Raw genomic sequence first — 25997 nt, 5'->3', positions numbered from 1 at the left:
TGAAGGAATTTGTTTAATCAAGACAAACATCTTCTTCTTGTAATCAAACAGTTATTTCTTCTCTAAAAATCTCAGATTTTATCCATTTTACTACATTGCATCAGAGAAAAACAATGACTATCATTAAAAAACAGCAGTACAGTTATACATGAAAGGCCACTGGTCTGATAGTAAGGGTTTCCCCTCACAGTTTAGAGTTAAACTGAGTCAGCATCTTCTCAAGCTTTATGGCTAGTGACATATTACCTTTAATCCTTAATTTTCCTGACATAAAGGCCAGGGTTGGCTTTAGTTTACCTGTAAAGAAGACACAGAATTATCAAAAAATGAAAAGGAAACGCAGAAAGATTGCACAAGAAAATGTATGGCACTAGCTCAAGACTTAGAGCTATACTGCTACCAAATTCTGCTGTAAATGCACACTTAAGAAACCCAGGATCAAGACAGGCAGAGGTCCAAAAGACTGACTGGGTTCCTTCTGAAGCTACACTCACTGCTCAACTTCCAACACCTGGTCAACCCAAGCAGCAGAAGCTTTTTTGCTCTTCCTGCTCACGCAACAGAAGAGCTCAGAAAAATCCCAGCACTTCCACCCCACCCTCCACGTGAGGAACCAGAAGCCGTGAGCTCCTCTGCTCCCGCGCCACAGGGCAGGAGGCTGGCTGGTGGCCCAGCAGCAGGAGGCTTTCTGGGCACCAGTCCCACGCCCGCCCTGGCAAACACTCGTCACTCACCGGTGAACATTCTCACAAAGTCGGCGCTTGCCATGCTCATCACCACATCGGCCGGCACAGGAGCTTTGCCGAAACCCGCGCTCCCGCCCTTGCTTTTCAGGTCGATGTACCAAGTGCCGCCTCCGTCACCTGAGCAGACAGCGGGCAGAGGTGATGGGGCCGCAGGGAGCTCTGTGCCCCCCGTCCCTCCCGCTCAGGCAGCCACTGCCGCCTCCATCTGCAGTGGGGATGTGAGGGTACGGGTGCTGTGGTCTCTGCCAGGAGCTCCCGCTCCCCCCATGCTTTGCGTGTTGCAGGGTCGCCTCAGGCAGAGGCCCCACAGCCCCACCTCTCTGGTCCCGGGCAGAAGAGCCCAAAGGCAGCACTTTGCCGACAGGGAGGGTAACAGACGGTGCTTCCAACAGGCTCCAGCAAGCAGCCTGTCAGTTGCCTGCACGTGCCAGGCGCAGCAGGGGCTGCCTGAGCCTCTCTAGCTGGTTCTGGGCAAGAGCGGTCCCCAGGACACAGCAAAGGTGCTCTGCTTGGGGCTCGAGAAGCGCTGCTGATTCAAAACACTGTGGGAAGGTTCTGCAAGCGATGGCCTTACCAGACAATTCGAACTGAAAGACCCCCTGAGTAGCTCGCACGTGCTCGTCACTCATTGCCCCCTGAATAATTCTGAATGTCTCTGCAACAGGACCCTGCGGCTCAGCTGCACCAGGTTCTGTGTCGACTGTAGCTCCTCCTCGCTGGGATCCACTTAGCTGCTTCTCCTCTTGGAAGGCTTGGGAAGCCCCTACAAGAAAGACATCATTTTGCCTCTTTCAAATGCAAAACACCGCAAAATTGCATCCAGACACAAGCTTGGAAAAGAGTCAAGCTCCACAGCGGGCAAAACTAAGCTCAGTATTCATAGGGGTGAGGGATGCTTTTGGCACCTGGCAGTCTGAGCAGGTGCACAGCACTAAAGGGAATTCCCCAGCATATTTCACCTCCCTGGACAGCAGACAAAAACTGAAAACCAAACCGTAGCAAAATTCCATCTCAGACTGATCACAAAGATCACCCAGCACATTGTGTTCTAAAACAATCCAGACTCCCCTGGCAGCACCCAGAAAACCACATCAGGGTCTCCAACAAACGCCCCTTTCACTTCAAATGCTGCTGCCTTGTCTGCCTCGCTAAGCATGTGGCCACTTTCACTCATTCTTCTGCAAAGCTTGGAAGCTGTAGCTCAGCGCCACGGTTCCAGCAGTGCTTTACTGTCCTGCAGTGAACAGGCACAGTTAAGAGTCAAGTTGGCCTTTGCCCTTCACAAGGCTGATCAAGCTGAACAGCCTCTGAAAATGCTGCAGGTGCTTTCCGTAGTGAAACACAGGTGGGACTGTTCAGTGGGTTCCCACTCTGTGTCCTACGTTGGGAGGCGCAGGCAACTGACACCCCCATCCCTGGCTCGGGAACAGTCCCCGTGCCATGGCTCCAACAGCGTTGCCCAGGGAAAGGGACTCTCAAACTTGGCCTGCTCTGCCCTTCTCCCTCTTCTGGCACTCTCCTGGAGCCTGGTCAGTGTTCTTAGTGCCCTCCTATGTGACACCCCACAGTTCTGACAAAGCAAAATCGATGCTGTCACAAAAAGGACTTCTCCATTTCATCTAAGAGATACTGAAACAGTGCAAATTGTGCACGTTTTATCTAAGAGCAGTGGAGACTCCACGTTGTGTCCTTTTGTATAAATCTACCAAGGCAAACAAAGCACTCCTGCAAAATGTGCTCTTTGCCCTCCTACTTGACACAGTGCAACTGTGAAAAAAGAAACCCCAACGTTTTTTCTACAGAAAAAGATTTCTGCATTTCAGCATTTCTATGAAACTGGGTTTTGTATAAGTTTGTCAGGGCGGATCATATGACACTCCTGCAAAATGTGTTGTTTACCATCCAGTTTCTGATTTTGCAGTACTTTCTACATGTGACCTCTATACCATCACAATTCAGATGGTTAAAAAAGGTCTCTTCAAAAGAAGGCACTGATTTATATCCTCAAATTTCTGCAGGAGGTAACATTTTGCTCCTCGGCTTAAAGTACAGAATTACTTCTATAAATCAAATACTCCAAATGCGAAAAGTTTTTTGCAAATGGCTTGAGTGGAGTCCAAGGTCTTGTTACAAATATGAAAGAAAAAACAACTTGAAATAGGGCATTCATTATTGTCAGAAATTACCAACTTTTACACACAGTGGTTTCCCTACCTTGTCTTCCTTGTTTCATGTCAGTTTCAGCATCCAAGAAGAAGTCAGGAATCAGTGGGTGACCTAAAATGGAGGAAAAGTATAGTAGTAAGTCCAAGGAAAGCTGCAAACAGGAATCCATTTTGTTTGAAAACACAGCCAAGTTTATAAGTAAATAGACTACCATTTGAAGAGAAGACATAGCATAAAATAATGTTTGGAGTTTGGTTTACTTAAAACCTGACCTCTTAAAGTTGTAATGAAAAGCACTTGAAAAATAAAAGTGTATCTCACTAGCTTGTAAGTAGTAACAAACACATCAACAGGGCAGGCACACTTTCTTTTCTTTACTATAGTTTTTTAATGTAACAGGCATTTGATGATTAGAATATCAGTGGACTCATACGTGCCTTCTAAGAAGGCACTATTTGAAAGCTGAGACAAAACAACTTTTCACAGCCTAATTTAAAAGCCTCTAGAAACAAAACTGTATTAATATTCTCCATACAGCCTTCCCTCCTTCCTGAACTTAATTCTCACCTTAAAGATACGCTTTACCTGGTGCAATTGCATAGATATCAAAATCTTTAACCCCTTCTTCTCTCAGCAGAACTTCATCAATAATGAAGTTTCCAGTGAAACTTTTTGGCTTTGTTAAAATGCAATATGCAGCATCTGCAAGGATGTCTGTTTTCCGGCACTGTTTTTCTATTCCAGATCCTCCCAGCATATCCATCGCAGCTGTGTGTATGGCTAGAAAGTTTGGAGGGCAAGAAAACAAAGCTTTAACACTGACAACATGAAATTCCAGTTTTGCTGGCAAGCAAACTTTGTTTTCCCTTCACACAAAAGGAAGTTGTAAGAAAAGGAAGCTACCAGATACAACCAACTAACAAGGAATTGTCTACAAGCCCCAGTAAAAAACCAGAAAACTATAAAAAGAACACTTTATCAGTGCTTCTCACACACACCATGGATTTCCTCCAGGTTATTCAGGACATGGAAAACTAACAGGACAACTATTTTCCTCAAAGTGAATGGGAGATATATCAGGCATTAAGAGGTTTTTCCTTTGATAACCATTACACCGAAAATCTTAATGCTTAACTTTAGCCTTGTAGTAACTCCCACAAGATACCAAAGTGTTTCTCCTAATTAATGAGAAACTGAATAGCAAAAACTCAAACAATTTCCTCAATATTCCACAGAAAGGCTGTGTTAAGACTTGAGAATAATATCTGGTTATTAACTAATTCCACTAACTTCCGCACAACTATTTCAGTCTTCTTTAGGCTTCCTCCAAGGGAGCTGCTAACACTGCAGCATATTCCAGACTAAGCCTCTGATTTGCTCCTCCAGGCTGAAATACATGTTCTGTTTTTCCTTCATCTTGTTTCAGAGACAAGCTGTTTGGATCTAGCTTTTGGCATCTGCCATGTCACTTTTTTTCCCCTCACAAAGTTCTGCTTCATGACTTTTCCCCATCAGCTGTTTTAAGACTCAACGCTCTGCCTCAAGTTTTGGGACAGATTTGCAAATCCTCTCCTACACTTGGGACTGGCAGATCCCAGAGGCAGAAGGAAAAAAGTCTGATTTTAAAGCACCTTGCTCCTCCTTTCAAGGTTTCCATTCAAAAGCATTGATGCAGAAATAATCTCAATATAGCTTAAAAAGCAGAAAATAGGCACTGTGCAGGACATATCTGAGCTGTATCATTCACCTTCCAGAGGAGGAACTGGGAAAAGGGCAACAGCCTTTGATGGTGGCCAAGGAGATCCTGTTAAAATGTTTTCTAGGCAAGTGCAACAGTGGGTAGATGTCCTTCTTCACTTCCTTATTTTACTCTTCTGTGGTGAGTATTAGCCCCCAGCTTTCACACACCCTTGACCAACTTCAGCTTCTTTTTTTCAAAATGATGCCGTGAAGAAACCAGTCAGGACTCAATAGCCAATGTGACTATTAGGCAGGTATTCTTTATTGCAGCAGTCCATTTTTTAATTAAGAACTTTGCAACTATATTTTAAATACTGTGGAAGTCTGTAACTCACTCTGGTCACCACATGAAAGTAGGTGACTTTCTCAGTTTGGAATGTAAACATTTTGAAAGAACATTTTTATATATTGGGGAATTTGCACGCTATTATCCTCTGTTACAGTGAGGGCACATCAGTCTTCATACAGGCATTACTGATTTACACAGAATTTCAGAGCTCTTCTAATGCTTCTAACAGCCTTAAACTGAATGAACAAACAAAATGCTCTGTTTGTATACCTCTGATTTTATAGAAAGCTTAATTACTTTTTTAATTACTCTGCAGCATCTCACAGAGAGAAATCTTTATTTTAAAAGAGCATTTATTAGAATATACCACTGTCTCTTATAAACTAACTCTTCCTGGACTTCCAAGCCCCACATTCTGCTGTTCCTGAGGGGAACAGATATTAGTTGCACCCTATAACAAGCGGCAGCTTCTGCAGTGTTACCCTATTACTTATTTTAGCAGGCACAGGTATATTGCTAAGGACATAGCCACATTCTGATGCACAAGAGAAAGACGCTGTTTCATTTGGTTTGGGCTTAAGACCATCATAGATATCGTTCAATATCAGATCATATCTGGGACACTGGGACCATTACTGACATTTGGTGTGTTACAGCATAAGCAAACACTGGAAAGAAATAAAGTATTCAAGTATACAACTTAGGCTTTAACATTACTTCCGACTGTAAGTTTAGCCATCCCTCCAAAAAATTTCTCATCATGAACAGGTTGACAAATTCTCCTACGTTCTGTTTTCTCTTGGCATGAAAAACAAGAGGCAGAATTATTCACATGAGTGGAGGAGGAAAACACCTATATTGCAAAACAAAGACCTAGTAAAAAAGGTAGGTCTCTGCAGGAAGGATTCTTTAGCCTTCAACAGTTAAAGTCTTTAAGAACCAAGTTTCATGGCTCTATTCCAGATGACAAAGACAGATCCTAGGAAATCTCCATTGAAACTTCCGAGGTTTCCCTGGAGCACTCAAGGAGCAACTACGTGGAAACAAGTGAACATCTCTTCTACTTCCTTCAGAAATTAAGAAAAAATAAATCACAAAGACCCAAAACCTGAAAGATGAGCTTTCATTCCATTGCCAGGAAGGCAATCCAGCCCCTGAAGTTATACGTGCAGTGGCCTTTAGCACACAGAAGATGAAGAACTTATCCTCTTCAAACCAGTACAGGTTTTGCGATGATACATGATTTTGTGATCATGAATGATATAATTATAATCCAAAAAATCGATCCCTTACCAAAAGCAGGAAGGTCCAGCTGTGCAAATCAGAGGGGCTGAGTTCATGCTAGGAGTTAAAAGAGGCCTCCTTCTAACAGCAAAACCCTGAAAAATGTCTGTTTGCAAACAGTTCTTACACTGGGGCACTACAGCCTCTTGGTTCTTTTTTTTTTCCCCCCTCTTCCTTCATCCCGTCCTCCACTAGTTAAGAGAACTAACTTCGCTGCTGTAATGTTACCCAATGACTGGGCTCACACCATTAGAGGGCAGAGTTATCCTCTGTCTTTACCGATTTCACCATCAGTATCCCTTCTGTGCATAGACATACCTGGAGTGAAGAGACCAGTCTCTCTAGCAAACAGCTGGCCAGACCTCAAACAGCAGCTCTGATCCTCACTGAACCATGGACAACAAACTGAAGCTAATACAATGTGGGAGCATCAGTTTAATTATTCCTGCAATTATAGTGATATATGTCTTGTCGGTTCTAACTACATTCTAGCAATGTAACTATCAATGAATGTTAAACAGTTCCACAGACACAGATGTTTAATGCCTGCTAATGAAATGCTAATACTTTTGTAATTCCATTGAAACCAAAAGCCTGGCTGCATCAGAAAGAGCACAGACAAGCCAAATACTGACCGGGTGCCTCAGCCAACTGAAAGAGTTGAACGACTTGCAAAGTAGCTGAAGATGAGTTTGGATCAAAGTGGTAAAGGTCTAGAGAGAACCAGGAATGAAAACCAGTATCCATACAGATGCAAAAGAATGGGACTGTCTCTGGAATCAATTCCACAAGAAGTCTAAAGTATATTCACAGTAAAATAAAACAAGCCTTAAAGAACAAAACACAGAAAAATATTATTTTATTATCATTTAAAAAAAAAATCTAAATCACCTGTTTTAGGCCACAAAGCATTGACGGCAACTTCTCCTCTAAATTCTTCTGCCATTCCCAGGACACACATGGACATCCCATACTTAGAAATGGTGTAAGCTAAGACAACATGTATTTAAAAAAACATTATTTACTAAGATAAAAATTGACATTCTATCAACAGGATTTTAATTATGAAGGAAAGAAAAACCACAGCATTTGTACATAAGGAAAAATAAGATTCTGGGGAGAAAACAGTATACTCCTACAGTCAAAAGCCCTCCTTCCTCCTCACCACCCCCAGCAGACAAAAGCTGTAGTCTACCATCTTTTTATAACAAATGAAGTGAAAGCTATGCATGTTTTTATAAAAGTGACTGAAGTCTAGCTATATGCTGGTTTTAAGTGCTTTTTCTATGTTTTATGTGCTTTTTGAGCCAGCAATGTGCCCTCGTGGCCAAGAAGGCCAATGGCATCCTGGGATGCATCAAGAAGAGTGTAGCCAGCAGGTCAAGGGAGGTTCTGCTCCCCCTCTCCTCTGCCCTGGTGAGGCCTCATCCAGAGTCCTGTGTCCAGTTCTGGGCTCCTCAGCTCAAGAGGGACAGAGAACTTCTGGGGAGAGTCCAGCACAGGGCCACCAAGACGATCAGGGGACTGGAACATCTTTCATATGAGGAAAGGTTGAGGGAACTGAGTCTAGAAAAGAGAAGACTGAGGGGGGATCTTACTAACATTTATAAATATCTAAAGGGTGGGTGTCAGGAGGTTGGGACATCCCTTTTTTCTATAGTAGCCGGCAACAGGACAAGGGGTAATGGGATGAAGCTGGAACACAAAAAGTTCCATTTAAACATAAGAAAAAACTATTTCACTGTGAGGGTGAGGGAGCCCTGGCACAGGCTGCCCAGAGGGGTTGTGGAGTCTCCTTCCTTGGAAGTTTTCAAGACCTGCCTGGACATCTTCCTGTGTGACCTGATCTAGGTGAACCTGCTTCTGCAGGGAGGTTGGACTAGATGATCTCTAAAGGTCCCTTCCAACTCCTACTATGCTGTCATTCTATGATTCTACATTGCACACCGACAAGCGTGCTCAATTCTTTCAAGAGGCCTAAGGCATACTAGCTGCTAATGACCAAATTAGTATTCCACAGAAAACAAAGAGGAAAAAATACAAAACAACAACAACAAAACAAACAGAAAACCACGCAAAACAAAAAATAACCAACCAAACAAGGAAATTCTAAATCCTTGTAATCTATTTCTTTTGGGGGAAAGAACTGGGACTGGAGTTGGTGGAGGAGTTTAACATAACAAATGTCCAAAGCGAAAAGCTTTTTTTACTGTTTTAGAACTTTTGAGACAAAATGGGGTCTTACCCATTTTCTTACCTCAAAATTAATTTCCATTTTCAAAGGCAACATTGAGCTTTATCTCTCTTAAAGCAAATGTGAAGGTGAATCAACAAGAAAACAAATTTTGTTTTTCAATCTCTATTTGGAACAGAAACTATTCTGTAGTCTGAAGAATTCCCATGAGAAAACACTCTTACCTTGAAAACATTACTGAAAACACAAAGCACGCATTAGGTCATGAAATCTGCACTAGGTTTTCCCACAAAGCCATTTACTTTAGCTTAGGTACAAAAAAGCTCTGGGGAATTGTACTGCCAGTCTGTATACGCTGCTAAAGACTCAATATCTGGCACTCTGAGCTGACAGTCCTGCACATTTCACAAGGTGTTTACGTGGTTCTCAAAATATAACAACAAAGGTTCTGAATGCTACTCACCACAATGATTTTTGAACCACATGGGATTCAGATTCATAGGTGGGCTGAGGTTCAGGATATGGGGGTTCTTACTCTTCCTCAAGTGGGGAAGGCATGTTTTAGACCTGAAAGATAAGATTCAGACCAATCAGTCACCTCTTATTTTAAAGAGCACCTGTAATTATGGTAAAAACCATACTAGCAGTCCAGTATTTTGATATTCATGGAAGTGCAACACTAAGCTGAGACCCTGCCCTTGTGTCAATTATTTAACTGATCTAAAGAATATGACAAAATTTCTATCCTTGCTCTCTTATCTGAGGTCTAATATTATTTCAGGCCTACTATTCATTCCCGCTAACTGGACCACATTGTCCAAATAGTGCAGTAGCATCTACTAAAACTAATTTTCTAAACACTCAGAAGCCATAACCTCCTTGTAATAGTTCTGGTAGGGTAGGGGCAACAAAACATTATGAGGCAATAGGCAAAATTAACGGTGCAGTCTCTCTTTTATTCATAAATATATTCCCTTTTGATCTCATACCTATTTCCTCTTTAAAACCATGTTAAATATTTAAATACTATATAGTAAAAGGCTATTACAAATATTCCAGGCAAAAGTGAAAAGCTATTCACTGTTGACTGGAAGGGTCACTAACTTATTCAACTTAAAATATGCTCCTATCTGAGATAGAAAAGCATCGTTTGACTTCACTTCTAGCACTAAAGTACATGTTTGCATTTGCTCTCTGCTGGAGAATTTCCATGCAAGCTTCACAGGGAAAATGGCACCACAGTGGTCTACACTGCAGTGGCCTAAACCTCTGACCTGCAATTCATATATTTCACCAGGACCCACCACGACCCATGTGTACTGTCAGTCACAAAAGGTGCAAAATCATTAAAGCAGTAAAGTAAATCATTTGCCACTTCCTTTAATGTCCTGGGGTCTCAAGCCTTTTCAGTAGCAGTGTGTGAGGTTCACTAACAGATGTCTCAATTTTTTAATGCACGAGAACCAAGAATATATCAACAGGTATATAAACACTCTGTGAGATGGGAGGTCTTCCCTACCTCTTCCACACAGACAAAAATTCCACACAATTTTTTTTAAAGCTATTGCATCTTTCTAACAATTACATTGAAAACAGATCTCTACAGATCACAAACAGAAGCAACATACAAAGGAAGGGGAAGAAAAGGCTGAAATGCCTGACTAGGCCTTCCTAACTTACAGGTATAAAAGCAAGGACAAAAATAATTTGTAACTTCTCTCAAGAGGTGTCAATCTTTTGGTGTAAATCATACACTCTGCCATCCACAGCAACACAGAACCTGCTTTTTAATCTTTTTAAGGAAGCATAGTACCCAAAAGAAAGATTAGTCCATTTAAGAACAGTCCATTAATTTGGTGATCGTCACTATTAGGTGGTGAGGGGAAAACAGAGCTTGCCACTGCAAGGCAGTGGCACCCATTCAGAGATTTAGCAAGAGCTATCTACAGAGCATTGTCTGGAATATCAAACTCCAAAACCAGTTTTCCCTTTTGAGCACAGACCACTTACAGCACAGAATTAAAATACAGAAATGCCAATTTGCAAGTAGTCTTTCTTCCACCCTCCTCCTCTCCCAATGCTCCCTACACGCTGTGCGTGAATCTCTCTTAATTCAGAAAGCTGCTATTCATGTGTGTTTTTACACTACTGTAATCGCAAATCCCTTCACTGATTCTTAGCAAAAGAATATTAAGCATATAATCACCATAGCTGATAACCAAACTCATCTGCACAAAGGAAAATGACAGTATTCTAGATAAAACTTTTGACATAAAAGCTTCTGATCACATCAAGTAACAACTGAATTTAGAGAATCTACATCATAAGGGCTTTTTTTTTTTACCACAAGTCCATCAAAATCTAAGTTTTCATTTTAAAACCAGAGAACCTTTAAATGTTCTTTGAACCTTTAAATCCTGTGAATCTAAAGATGATCCTACCTAGTGAACCAATTTCCAAAATATGACCAAAATGAAGACCACAGCAATTGTGAAATCAAATCTTGGTGTGTTAATTAAAGTAAATTATAGACTTGATAAGCTGAAAGTAGGTGGATAGTATTTTAGATCATTAAGTTACATCTTTATGATTTCTAACTATGGCAAGTTACATAACAGCTCTAAACATGAGGAAGAAGCTTATCAGAAGGAAGCTGATAAACAAGACGTTGCAGTTGATGTATATACATCAAGTGTTACCTTGCTTGACATGAAAGAGCAGACAGTATTTAGCAAAGCCAAGCTGAAGCCTCACTTAAACTAGTTTCAGCTTCCGCTGTGCATGGAGGAGCTTGTGAACACTTAATGATGACAGTAATAAGGTTCCCGTTTACTGCAACTTGCAAATTAATTCTTGTAAATATTACTTTCAAATCAGCTGAATCAGCCAGTAACAGAGCAATTTCCTGTCACCACAAGTAGAATATTTGCACTGCAACTCTAGGACAGCAAGACAGCTCGATAATATCCCTGAAAAACTGTTACTTTGCTTCCTTCTCACAGCACTTACGTAAGGTAGGTTCCTCGTACATTGACATCCATCATCAGATTGACCTTCTTCGTTTCTGTTTCCAAAGTGCCAGTCAAAGAGATGGCGCTTGCATTGTTCACCAAAATATCAATCCCTGGTTTTAAAATAAACCACTTCACATTAGCATTTAAAGACAAAAAGCATGGGTAAGGCAGGCTTTTCTCTTTTCATTTGAACAATCTGCCTGTTAATGTCTTCTCAGCACCTTAGCGTACCTCCAAAAGTCTTCACAGCTTTCTCCACGGCATTAATAATTTGCTGTTCCTCCCTCACATTAACGACACATGGCAAAGCCTTTCCTCCAGCCGCTTCAACTGCACAATTAAAAATATAAACATACAAAAATTTGCTCTAAGATGTAAAAAACAGGACAAACCTCCTATGAATCTGTCATTCAGTGACATGCTTCAAGAAGGCACTGAAAATCACGCTCTTGAACTACAATCTTTTTACATGTTGTGTAAAGAACACAGAAGCCAAAACCAAATCTTAACACTGTGTATGGTACACACATACGTCTGAATTAACAAAGCATTGTCACATACATCTTCATTACATACACAGCTTTATTACACATACATCATATTTGGATACTTCACAGTATTTCTAGGAAGCAGAAGCACCAAGCACTTACTTTATTAAAGGTGAACTGGAGCTAAAGAGTCTGCCTGATTTTCCACTCAGGTGTAACAATTCAGCTAGGGCATACACCCAGTCCAGGACCTGAAGGCCACCCTCATTTATTACCACTTACTCTCTGCTGCAGCAGTGTAGATTGTCCCTGGCAGAGTGGGATGTGGCTCGGCTGTCTTGGCAGCTATGACGATATTGGCACCATCCTTGGCAGCTTTCAGAGCAATGGCTTTGCCAATGCCCCTGCTCGCACCCGTGATGAACAGAGTGCATCCTGCTAGTTTCCTGAAGATGAAGGAGAAAGTGGAGGGTAAAACAGAGACAGAAAAAAGGCAAAATATGTAAGCTGTTGACTTTCAGCACTCCTTGAGAATGAGAGTATCTAGTGCAGTCTTCCAAAAAAAGGTTTTCATAATTTTACCAAGAAAGCAGCCCCTTAAATACAAAGGAAATGTCTAGAGTTGCAGGGAAGCACAGTATCACCCAAGGCAAGACCACCCTCCAAGTTTGCAAACACTATGAAGCAAGAAGGTTGCAGAGGTCACTCAAATACACTTCCCTCTTTTTGTAAAATGATCCAACACACTATAACAGAGCTGCAACATTCTTCAACAATGGAAAAGGACTGTTACAGAAACACAATGCTAGCTTGTAATGAGATGGCACACCTACACAGTAATCTGTAATTTACTAGTCATAGCACTCAAAAACCAAAAAACTGCTCCCTCAATGTGTTATGAAGCTCAAGTGCAGAACCACACAGAGTGCCACACACCCTGATTTTCATAAACAGCAATTATTTCTCTTAAAGCTTTTACACCAAACAATTTAATCCAAGGTTCTCTCCAAAAAATGCATCCAACCAAAACCTCTGAAGAAACTAACACATTTTACAGTGTCAGAAAGGTATCTGACTTACACAAACAATGCCACTGAATTCTGAAAAGCAAAACATCAATTCCTCTTATACCACTGGTTTTCCACATGAAGGAACATATAGTTTGGCATTCTGCATAAAGCTGTCCTGCTTTGCGTAACTCCACGGAACAATATAACAAACAAAAGGTCCAAGTTTTCAACTCCAGTTAGAGAACATATATGAACTATGTGCTACAGCAATTTCACTTTCATCACAAATGTTATACACCAGTCTCCAAGTTTGCATTAGTTTTCATTTCAGTCTGGGACAGAATTCACTTACTACTGTTGGTCCATGTCTCTCTCATTTTTTCCTGACAATCTGAGAGCATTCTCATTCCCTAGGAGGGTAAGCACTTTCAGAAGGCAGAAAACTGGGAGGGTGCAAGGAACGGAAGGGATCTTCCCCTGCATTGACAGGGTTAGGCAGCTGCAGGGACCCAGGAAGTCAAGGAAACCCATACAGGTGCAATTTAACAGAATCAGAGAGTGGGAGGGTTGGAAGGGACCTTCAGAGATCATCCAGTCCAACACCCCTGCAGAAGGAGGTCCATCTAGATCAGGTCAGACAGGAACGTGTCCAGGTAGGTTTTGAAAACCTTCAGAGGAGACTCCACACCCTCCCTGGGCAGCCTGTGCCAGGGCTCCCTCATCTGAACAGTAAAATAGTTTTTCCTTATGTTTAAATGGAACTTTTTTGTGTTCCAGCTTCATCCCATTACCCCTTGTCCTGTTGCTAGATACGATAGAAAAAAAAGGGATGTCCCAACCTCCTGACACCCACCCTTTAGCTGTTTGTAAATATTAATGAGATCCCCCTCTCAGTCTCCTCTTTTCCAGACTAAACAGCCCCAGTTCCTGCAGCCTTTCCTCATAAGGAAGACGCTCCAGTCCCCTGATCGTCTTGGTGGCCCTGTGCTGGACTCTCTCCAGAAGTTCTCTGTCCCTCTTGAGCTGAGGAGCCCAGAACTGGACACAGGACTCCAGATGAGGTCTCACCAGGGCAGAGTAGAGCGGGAGCAGAACATCCCTCGACCTGCTGGCCACACTCTTCTTGATGCATCCCAGGATGCCACTGGCCTTCTTGGCCATGAGGGCACATTGCTGGCTCATGGTTAGTTTATTGTCAACATAATGTTGCAGATACCCAGTTATTTTAGTTAACAACTTATTATCACAATGAGTAGTCAAGCACTTGTTAAGCACTTGTTAATCACCTAGTAATAGTTCAATCAATTAGCTAAGCACTTGCAAATAACTCAAACACCTATTGATTAAGTAAGTATTCATTTGAATCACATAAGGATCAAACTGCAAGAGTTACATACCACACCTGATGGGGACCTGTTACCTACAAGACCCTGGTGAATGTATTTGTTAGGTTACCTTAGGTGTTACCTTAACTACAAGACCCTGGTAAATGTATTCATTAGGTTACCTTGGCTGTTACCTTAGTTGTTACTAAAACAAAGGGACAGATATCTTTTTTTGACCTATCACTGTGATTTTGGAAAGTTTGTGTTTGTTGGGAACCAATCAAGGTGAAGGGCTAAATTGATAGATGGACATTTTATGCATGCTTGTGTTGGCAAATGTGATTGTTTGAGCTGTATAAAAACCCTCGAAAATGGTAACTAACAAGGAAGCACCTATGGAGGAGCTATCCCCCGTGTTTTCCCAGCACTGCATGATAAAGAAGTGCCTGGCTTATCTGCATTCCTGTGTAGATAATTTTTTTGAGATTGCGGAGAACTCCCCAGGTCTCTCTCTGCAGAGCTGCTCCCCAAGTAGGTCAATCCCCAGCCTGTACTGGTGCATGGAGTTGTTCTTTCCCAGATGCAGGACTCTGCACTTGCCCTTGTTGAACCTCATGAGGTTCCTCTCTGCCCAACTCTCAAGCCAGTCGAGATCCCACTGAATGGCAGCACAGCCTTCTGGGGAATCAGCCAGTCCTCCCAGTTTGGTGGCATCAGCCAACTTGCTGAGGGTACACTTTGTCCCCTCATCCAGGTAGTTGATGAAGGTTTTGAACAAGACTGGCCCCAGAACCCATCCCTGTGGAACTCCACTGGCCACAGGCCTCCAACTCAATTCTGTACCATTGATCACCACCCTCTGGGCTCTGTCATTCAGCCAGCTCTCGATCCACCTCACTGTCCACTCATCCAAGCCACACTGCCTCAGTTTTCTGAGGAGGATGTTATGGGAGACAGTGTCAAAAGCCTTGCTGAAGTGAAGACATCCACTGCTCTCCCCTCATCTAGCCAGCCAGTTATGCCCCCATAGAAGGCTATCAGGTTGGTGAAACAGGATTTCAAACAGCTTTCTTCTGCAAAACTGGGTGCTAGAGAGGCACGGAAGAAAAAAAAATCTCACAAAAGCACATCAAGTCACAAAAAAACCCTTCTGCTCTGAGTCAAGTCACACACATAGTGAGGAAAGCTCATCTGTGGAATACAGAGTGAGGCTGTAAAACTGTCAAATAAGGCCAAAATCTGGCTCCTACCTTCAACCAACTGATATGAGCTCAGCAGACTCCATCTTAAGTCAGGGAAGAAGTAAATGGGGCTCACCGAGAGGTAGCTCAGAAAGAGGAAGAAGTTGAGGAAAGCTGGTGGGGCTCTAAACCACACCAAGGGCAAGAGCGGTCTATTTGGGAAGACAAGCAGATGTACAGGAGACTGGCAGTCACACAGAGTACGTGTGACTTGGCTTCCACATACAAAGGTGTCACACAGGGAGCGGGAGCAGCAACAAGTCAGCGAAAGTTCAGCTGCAGCTGAGGCCTGTGAAGGACAACAAGGGCACAAGGGCTCCTACTACTACACTGGTAGTAAAAGCAGGCACTTTGCTTAATTGGGTGGTTGACAGCAAGGCTTTCAACACCATCTCTCACCATACTTTTGCATCTAGTTTAAGATATTACGGTTAGGATGGGTCCATAACCTGATAGACAAAAAGACTAGTTGCTTGTTGAAGCTTAAGAAGGTGGAGTTTAACAAGTCATAGTCTACTCAGAGAGTTAGCAAGTGGGGTACTGCCTCCACTCCTGGACCAGTCCTGTTTCACATCTTTCTCAACAACCTGAAGGAGGTGACAAAACACCCTGAGTGTGGATGAGGAGGGGTTCACAAGCTCTAGGGCAGTGCTGCTATGCAGAGAGTCCCTGCCAGGCTAGATGAACTGAAGCCTCATAAAATCGAACAAGAACAGATGCATAGACCTGCACCCGTGAAGAACAGAGTACTTGCGATGACACAGGCTGGGGACTGAATGATCAGGGAGATGTCTCCTGAAAAGGCCTTGGGGAACCTGGCAGACAGCAAGGTGAGCATGAGCCAGCAGCATGCCTGGCAACAAAGGCTATTAGCATCCTGGGCCACACCAGAAGACTGAGGGAAAGGATTCACTCATAAGACAACACTGAAAATCCTGTGGTGAGTTTTGGGTCCCTCAATATAAGGTATGCATTGACAAATCACAGCAAGTGTCATGAAGGGGGACAGGCATGACTTGTGTGAGACAGACAGTTCAGCCTGGAGAACAGCTTTGGAGAGACTTAGCAGCAGCCCTCCAATATCTATGCAGTAATTGATGACACAGAGCCAAGAAAATATGCTGTGGTGCAGCACAGGAGGATGAGAGACAACAGGCCCCATTCAAACTGAAAGAAGAAAGGTTTGAACTGGAAAGGTTCAGGCTGTCCTCCTCATGATGACAGTGAGGCAACACAGCTGGAGACTGAGCTGTTTCCAGCCTTGCAGGTTTTCAAGACCTAAATGCACAAATCCTGTCTGATCTCCCAGCTGGCTTTCAGCAAGAGGCTGGACTAAAGACTGTAGGCACAAATGTGGCTTGGACCAACCAGCTTGAATAAAGATGGTAGGGACAAGTTAATGCAGCTGGCAAGCTACTTCCAATTAACAGAAACAGGTGCTGCAAGTTAATCAATTGGGCCCTGGGTGATCACATGGGCAGAAGCAGCATATAAGGAAGTAGCTAGCAAAGGAAGGGTGGCTTTGAGTCAACTCTGTTGGTTGTATGATGTTTCCTGTGTATGTCTCTCGTGCATTACCTAGATTCTCTGTCTTTGAATAAATATTGCTTGCACCGCTACAACATTTGGTTACCCCGACATGATCAGCTGAATTGGTTGGATTAAGAACCCTCAGCAGAAAATCGCCTGGATTCCTGTCTGAAAAGGCAAGTGACCCGAGCAAACTGGTATAATGGGAAAGACGATGAGCAAAGAGAAAAACCCTATTGACACCCTCCAGCATATCCTTGCTGAGAAAGGATTCAACTATGAAAGAGAGGATTTGTTAAGACTTGTAAGATGAGGACAGGAAGTAGGTGTCTTCGTCTCCCCACAGGAAGTATATGAAATGGGACATTGGCAAAATCTCGGAGACATGTTGAATAATGCTATTGGCCTGTGTAAACTAGTATCATCCATTCTACAACAGCTAGAAGCTGAGCACGCCACAGCTGCTGCTGTGAACGCAGAAAATGCTGTACCATCTGTGTTCCCAGTAGATGCTAAAACGTTCTTTGGAGGTGTTGACTTTATAGTGCCATCGACTCCACTTCTAGAAGAAAATACTAAGAGATTCTTTGGAGGTGATAATGTCATATTATCCTTAGCTCCACCTCTAGAGGAGGAGAGTATGGATGTGAGCCCACCCACCCCTCCCCCAGAACCCCCTAGAGCACTGTTCCAGGAGCCAAATGAACACATTGTTTCTCCTCCCCTCCCACCCACCCTTCACTGTCCTGCCCCGTCCCATCCTGCTGCCATGCCTGAAGGAGTACCTGGCAGAGAACAAAAGGTACACTTTGCCCATGACACTCCAGATCTGCCATTGCCCGATAGCTCATCAACCCCTGAGTGTATTCCAACATCTGTGAAGGGGAAGATGAACAAAGACAGTTGTTACAGGAAGAATTAATAAGGCACGGAGAAGATATGAAACAGACTTTGGCCCATTTGAAGGAACTGATAGAAAATCCAAAAGCAACAGCTCATCCACTGTTGAAACAGCTTAACAAATTAACTAAACCAGAGATTCAAGTTTCACCCCCACAGGTGCTCAGAGACCCCTGGCCAGATGACTATGATCTGGCTAAGAAATGGAGAGACCTCATATGCGACACAGTAATCGAAGGAGAATTTATTCCACAAGCCTTTCCAGTAGTAACAGCACATAATAATCCGGCAAAATGACAATGGGCGCCTTTGGACTAGAAGTTGGTAATGGAAGGCCAGAAAGCTGTGATGCAATATGGCTTGTCCAACCCACACATTCAAGCCTTATTAGATCACGTTTTCACCAGTAGACTAATGACTCCATTTGACTGGCACAAGCTAGCAGAAACCTTCCTGAAGCCCACTCAGGTATTACTGTGGGAGTCTGAATGGGAAAAAAGAGTAGACGTGGCAATAGTAGAAAATATGGACTTACAGCAGGGAGATCCACAGCGAGTCATCAGAGTGGCTATGATGTTAGGAAAAGGACTGTTTGCTGACCCTCAGGTACAAGCCCGACCCCATGAAGCTATTTTGCAACAAACACAGACACTGGCTTGTCAAGTGTTTAAGATTGTTCCTGACATAGGGGTGCCAGTTCCCTCATTCACAACCATTATACAGAAACCCAATGAACCTTTTATGACCTTTTTAGACCGTCTAAGAGCAGCTCTGGATCATATACCAAACATGTCAGCTGAAGTAAAAGCAGAAATAGGATTACACTTAGCACTAACGCTAACCATGACTGCAAAAAGATCCTGCACGCTCTCCCACAGATGGCAACTTTGGTTGGCATGATAGAAGCCTGCTCTCGGGTAGGATCGTCAGCACATTTAGTTGAAGCAATGGCAACAGCACTGAAACCATTAGTTCAACTGCACAAAGGAAACCGGAGGCCAAAATGCTTTAACTGCAGAAAAATAGGATATGTGAAAAATCGATGTTGGTCCAGACCATTGGTATGGACAAACAGCTCCATCAGATCATCGGGGTCCAGTGGCAGATTTAACGGTAATTGTTACAGATGTGGCAAGCTTGAACACAGAGCCACTGAGTGCCATTCTTGAGTGGCCAGACACATAATGCCTAAGGGAAACGGGTTAATGAGCACAAAAACGGCGAGCGCGATGACACGAAAACGCCCTTCAACACCAACGGCTGCCTGGATGGCCTCAGATCAGCCACTGCAGGAAGCACAGGAGTGAATGTGGAAACAGCAGTAGATGTAACCATCCACAATACGGATGTAACAGTTATCCTATCCAATGCTAATGGACCCCTTGGCTATGGTTTAAGTGCTCTGTTTTTAGGACAGTCATCGGCCTCTTGACAGGGTATTTTTTTTCTCCCTGGTATTATTGATGCAGATTATGAAGGAAACATTGGAATAATGGTTAAAGTTTGGCAGCCACCAGTTTATATACCTAAAGGAACTAAAATAGCTCAATTAGTTCCTTTCAGGGCTTAAAGTTCCATCTGCAGGTAGTTGTAAGCGTCGAGATGGTGGTTTTGGATCCACTGGAGTACCTGAGGTAAGAGTTGCAATGCCATTTTCACAGGCAAAGCCCACTCAGACAGTTGTGTTCCAACATCCAAATGGTGAACACATGGTTGGGGACAGTACGTTATTGGATATGGGAGCAGACGTTACCATTGTTCTGTTATCCTATTGGCCAAAAAGCTGGCCTTTAAGAGAATTTACACACCCCTGTGGTTGGAGTAGGAGGAACACGGATGACAAAAATTAGCAGAGACTTGATTTTGGTATGGATACAGGACAAAGAAAATAGATGTGTACAAATTAGACCCTATGTGATGAACACTTCAGTTTGGGTTTTAGGTAGAGATGCCTTAAGCCAAATGGGCTTTCGTTTGCCACATGAAAATTTTTAATGGTGGCCACTGATGGGCAACCAATCCTGAAGTTAACCTGGCTCAGAGATAAACCAGTTTGGATTGATCAATGGCCGCTAAGCAAAGAAAAGCTCGCCCAGATTAATAAATCAGTAAATGAACAATGAGAGAAAGGTCATATTAAGCCATCCACTAGTCCATGGAATACACCAATTTTCACTCTCCCTAAAAAATCAGGGAAATGGAGGCTGTTACATGATCTAAGAGCTGTTAATGCAGTGATGCAGGACATGGGTGCCTTACAGCCAGGATTACCCTCTCCTGCAATGCTTCCGAAAGAGTGGCCCCTGTTGGTGATTGACCTAAAGGATTGTTTTTTCACAATTCCTCTACATGAGGATGACAGTGAGAAGTTTGCTTTTACTTTTACAGTACCATCTATTAACAAACAAGAGCCAGCAAAATTATATCAATGGACTGTTTTGCCTCAGGGAATGAAGAACTCGCCAACTATTTGTCAAACTTATGTTGCCTGGGCGCTAGCACCTCTGCGCAAAAAATACCCTCACCTTTTATTTTACCATTATATGGATGATATCTTGATTGCAGGAAAAGACCTGGACCAGCATCAGATTCTACAAGAAGTGAAGCGACGGTTGAGCATCTCCGGGTTGGTAATCGCGCCAGATAAGGTACAAATGCACGCCTCTTGGAAATATTTAGGTAATATTATCACTAGTGAGTGCATTTATCCTCAGAAGGTGGCAATTAAAACAGAAATTGCTAATTTAACAGACATTCAAAAGCTAACAGGCGATACCCAATGGGTACGAACCATATGTGGTATCACGAATGAGGATCTTGCGCCGCTAATGCCTTTGTTAAAAGGCTCAGTAGAGGCTGATAGTGCACGAAAACTGTCCCAGCAGCAAATACAAGCAATAGAAAAGATAGGAAACAAGATAGTCAATAACTACAGTCATTGATATGATCCTGACTTGTCAATTAACATTGCTGTGATAAGTCAAAACCAGCATGTAATGGCAGTCTTGATGCAATGGGATTCAGTAGCTAAAGACCCATCGAGGATCTTGGAGTGGATATTTTTGCCATATAATTTGCAAAAAACAATTACCACAAGACTAAAAGCAATTGTGAAAATAATAGTTAAGGCCAGGAAATGTCTGCTGGAAATAATAGGGATTGAGGCAGACATTTTTGTTCCTCTCACAGATGAATTCTTGAACTGGGCACTGCAAAAATCTGATGAATTACAGTGGGCCTTATTGTCATATCAAGAGACTATAAATAATCGTTATCCGGCTCATAAATTGTTTTCTGTCAAATCTCAAATGGAAGACCAGCTGTTGGGATCAGCACTACCCATTAAAGACCTGACTGTTTTTACCGATGCAAGTAAGATCCAAGCCAAAGCAGGAGTGGTTTGGGGGAGAATGGAAAATGGCAAAACCTAACTGTTCACTCCCCAGGCAGCTCAGTTCAACTGCTGGAGCTGATGGCTGTAGTTAAAACTTTTGAGAAATGGACAGACGTCCCATTAAATATCGTCTCTGATTCCCTCTATGTGGTCGATGCTGTCACTCAATTAGAGAGAGCGTTGTTGAAAGAAATCTCTAATCAGAATCTGTATAACTTATTTCTACAGCTCAGTCTGAATGTTCATCAGATAAATGAATGTCAAACTGCTTATTATATTGGACATATTTGAAGCCATTTGGGCTTAAAAGATGGCCTATCAGTTGGCAATGAAATTGTTGACAAGATAGTAGCAGATAGTATCCTTTATTGATACCTCTGGGGCCAATAATTGACACATTTTCTCAAGCCTGAAGATTGCATTACTTTTTTCACCAAGGTGCAAAAATGCTGGCAAAGCAGTTTGACCTGACCATATCAGACGCTCAGGGTATTGTTTCCACATGCCCTGCACACCAGAATCAAATCAGCCTAGGAGTAGGAGTCAATCCCAGGGGTCTGGAACCATTAGGAATATGGCAATCGGATATCACTGTCTATGCTCCCTTTGGACGATTTAAACATATACATGTCACTATTGATACTTATTCGGCCATGGTTTGGGCCACAGACTTAACGAGCGACAGTGCTCAAGACATCAAAAGACATTGGAGGAGTTGCTTTGCAGTCCTTGGTATTCCATGAGAGATAAAAACTGATAATAGCTTGGGATATAAAGCCAGTAGAACATGTGAGTTTCTGAACTTATGGGGTGTCAAACATACTACTGGAATCCCAGGAAATTCTACCAGTCAAGCCATTATCAAACATACTCATCAAACTTTAAAAGGACTGCTGGAAAACAAAAAACAGGGGAAGAGGAGGTGAGCCCTCAAGACAGACTAATGAAAGCCCTTTATACAATGAATTATCTCAGAATTGTGGCAAACCGGAATGAACCACCGGCATTAACATACTTTGCCCAAATGAGTCGGGATTTGGATTTTACTGACAAACCTAAAGTTTGGTATAAGAATCCCGTTACTGGAGAGTGGCAAGGACCTGCAGATCTGTTAATGTGGGGAAGAAATTATGCTTGTGTCATTACAGATCAAGGTCCCTGGTGGATTCCGGCAAAAGGGATCAAGCCACACCAATCAAAAGGACTTAATGACTGTAAGACCAATGGAAAAAACAATCTTGAGGAAAGAACCAAGTGATCCACCCTCAATCCATCACCGTATTAAAATGTAAACCCTGTCAACTGTGGCACCATGTATGCTGCTGTAAATTCCTCCAGCAATCTGTATTACATTAAAAGAATTGAAGAACTTAACAAGATGGCCAATGGAAACTTGAAAGCAAAAATGGTGTGTTTTCTACGGATGAAGAGATACTTCCATCTTACAGGTAATGCTCACAGATAAACATGCTACAGAAGTTAAGAAAAGTCTGAAAATACATTCAGGAAACAGAAATATCAGTGGAGTTACAGAGAACTCATCCCTTCTTGCCAGTATGTGTCCCTCCTAACAACATATATCAGCTTATGTTTATTTCAAGTCCATGGATGTTTGTATTATATTGTTCAGCGATGTTGTTGACCTTTTGTTGGAAACCCATGGCCATGGGTAAAAATATTTATGTTTTCTCCATGTACCTTTAATTTTGAAATGTGTTGCTGAAGGCTGGCTGGTCTAAAAAGAAAAAGGGGGGAATTGTAGGCACAAATGTGGCTTGGACCAGCCAGCTTGAATAAAGATGGCAGGTACAAGTTAATGCAGCTGGCAAGCTACTTCCAATTATCAGAAACAGGTGCTGCAAGTTAATTGGTTGGGCCCTGTGTGATCACATGGGCAGAAGCAGCATATCAGGAAGTAGTTAGCAAAGGAAGGGTGGCTTCGAGTCAACTCTGTTGGTGGTATTATGTTGCCCATGTACATCTCTGAACGTGCATTACCTAGATTCTCTACGTCTTTGAATGAATATTGCTTGCACCGCTACAACAGAAGATGCTTAAGATCCCATCAAACCAGGATTATCCAATGATCCAATCTGGAAGGTTCCAGACCCAGACTGAATTCCTTTCTCAAAACTTTTATTTTACTTAAATAAAATCAGGGAATCTATTCTTTTTGCTCCAGTTACATCCTCTTGGTTCTCCCATCCAATCTTTCCTGACCTCGAACCTTCTCAAGTTTTCTTTTTTCTCCATACAATTGCATCTCCAGCCTACATAAATCTTCTTTTTCTCCCTAGGCTTAAAATCATCATTGATTACATTCATTACCCAGAGCTCCCTTCTTTTAATTCTAGTTCCATTCTAGTTCTACAATCTCCACTCCATGAAATGATCTCTAAAGGTCCCTTCCAACCCTACCATTCTACGATTGATTCCATCCCTAAAACCGAGTGAAACAGTGTCCACCAAAATAAGCAAAGCCTTAATAATAGGAAAAAATTATTTTCACTTCATCCCATCCAAAACACTGTGCTGACTTGATACTCTCTCTCACTGTCCTTTTATTTAAACATCTTTCTTTCTTAATTTTACATCTAAGCATGTCTCCCTCAAGAAATGTCATTTATCCTCTGCAAATTGGTGTTACCCCATCAACAAATGCACCAAGCTCTTATGTTTGTTCAGCGTCCCCATAAGAGCTATCCAGAACTTAGAGTATTTCACTCTCCCAAGGAAGGTGAGAAGCTTGCAAGACTCAGGATTTGTTTTGTAATTAACTTTGCAGTCCAATAGCTTACAGGTTTTTAAAGCACATACTTATCTAAAAATCGCTTATGATCTGTATTGTAAAGGTTACATCTTTATTGCTCTGATTGCAGATGAATTCTGGATAAGATAGAAAATGACAAATTCATCTCCATGCCCTGCAGTTTCAGGGATCTTGAAAAATAAGAAGATAGGTTCATTTCTCACCAGGCATGACTTTTAATACAGAAGACTCTGGGGCACATCAGGGATGATTTTTACATCTTGCTTACATATTATGAATTTAATAAATATTGCTGTTTATAACAGAAATAAATAATAACAACTTATATTCTTGGCTATTAGCAGTGCTGGCTCTCAAGAAAGCCAGAAAAGGAGATGACTGGGAAGTTACATGCACATGTGATGGTGCAGGATCTAGAGGTGAGGGTCCACCTCACAGTTCCTGCAGGGTCAGTACAAGGGACAAGAGGAGGAAATAAAGGAGGAGACAAAAGAGGGGCAGGCGCATGGGGGTGAGCAGAGGGTAGATAATCCTGCCACTGACATTCTGATGAACAGAGGAGGTAGGAAATGAGATGGAGGCAAAACTCCACTTGAAGAAAATCTGACTGCCAGGTAAAAAGGTACTGGCTTGGAGTAAAAGAGGGAAAAAATCGTTTTATATACATAAAATTACAGATATGCTACCCAACTTAAAGGGCCCAATAAATATTTCCATTGAAAAACACTCTGCTCAAGGACACTGACTAACGAGACCTCTGAGAGTCCCCACCTACTCCCTCATTTCCTGGGCTTGTTTCCAACCTCTCTGCCCTGGGGAAATTAGAGATCCTTGACCGGGATCTCTAATACTAGTGACTGCACGTTGCACGACCGTGGGCGGGCGGCGTGGCCCCAGAGTGAGTAGAGCCCACGCGTGAAGCGCCGGAGGCACGCCGGGCCGCACCTCGCGGCGCCGGCCAGCGCAGGGTGGGCAGCTCTACCCCAGCTGGAAAGGGCCACCACCATCGCAGCGCCACTCGTGCCCTCCGCTCACTAACAACCCACTTTAAGGCACTTACAAGCGCTGTCCTATGTAAGCCGTTTGGAGGTGAAAGCAAACCAGCGCCGAGGCGAGCGTTCGGCAAACCACCCCAGCACCGCGACGGCTCGCGGCAGAAGCCCGCCTCGCCCCACGCCCCGACAGGCCTTCGGGGGCTGAAAAGGCACGGCTTTTACCTCAGCCGGCCCTCTGCTCCGCCCGCCGCCGCCGCTCAAGGAACGGGAAGCGGCGGCCTGGGCCACGGGGAGGCTGCCGCCTGTGCTGGCGAAGGGCACGGACGGGCAGCGAAGAGCTCTGTCAGCTTACCCCGTGTTGGGCAGCATGGCGGCGCGGAGACGGGCTGCTGGCCCGCCCCGCTTCGCGCAGCCGCCGCGGCGGGGCGGGGCGAGGCGAGGCGAGGCGGGGGACGTCTTATCGGCGTCCTGGGGCCGAGATCGGCAGGGGGTTAGGGTGGTTGCTGGTTAAGGTTGGTCTTGAGCTACTGGAGGCTAGGGAATGGCCGGTCGGAGGCTGTCCGGTTGAGCAGCAGGGGCCGAGGAGAGCAGGGGTGGCTTCACTGGGGGACGTAAGCCGACCGAAGTAAGCCGAAGTTAGATGGGAGTCTACATGGAATGGAATGGAGTTCAGTTTCTGACATCTCAGGGTTCTCTGCTGCACGTGTGAAATTCTGCTTTGAACCGAACTCTGTTCCCAGTCCTGCTCAAAACACCAGAGCTTTGCCTCCATCTTGCGTCCTGTTGCCCCAGTTCATCAGAATGCCATCAGCAGGATCATCTGCCCTCTTGTAATCAGCTAAAAATGTCGCAGGAAAATAGTCTGTGCTAGGTCCAGATGCACAGATGACAGTCAAGCAAGGGCTGTTAAG

At 43.3% G+C, this 25997-nt stretch overlaps 1 protein-coding gene across 1 annotated transcript; it reads right to left on the bottom strand.

Annotated features, from left to right (window-relative positions):
• On the bottom strand, nucleotides 1-25473 carry HSDL2 (hydroxysteroid dehydrogenase like 2). The gene is made up of 11 exons (XM_062018510.1): nucleotides 25439-25473; nucleotides 12204-12367; nucleotides 11665-11763; nucleotides 11429-11543; nucleotides 8883-8986; nucleotides 7117-7215; nucleotides 3498-3692; nucleotides 2961-3023; nucleotides 1321-1509; nucleotides 735-863; nucleotides 1-297 (listed from the first exon to the last, which is right to left on the bottom strand). The coding sequence occupies exons 1-11, from the start codon at nucleotides 25453-25455 to the stop codon at nucleotides 185-187; spliced, it is 1287 nt and encodes a 428-aa protein (XP_061874494.1). The 5' UTR covers nucleotides 25456-25473; the 3' UTR covers nucleotides 1-184.
• Nucleotides 25474-25997: the final 524 nt, after the last annotated feature.

This window comes from Colius striatus, chromosome Z (assembly GCF_028858725.1).
Source record: "Colius striatus isolate bColStr4 chromosome Z, bColStr4.1.hap1, whole genome shotgun sequence".
NCBI lineage: Eukaryota > Metazoa > Chordata > Aves > Coliiformes > Coliidae > Colius > Colius striatus.
This window is presented reverse-complemented; position numbering and strand designations above follow the sequence as displayed.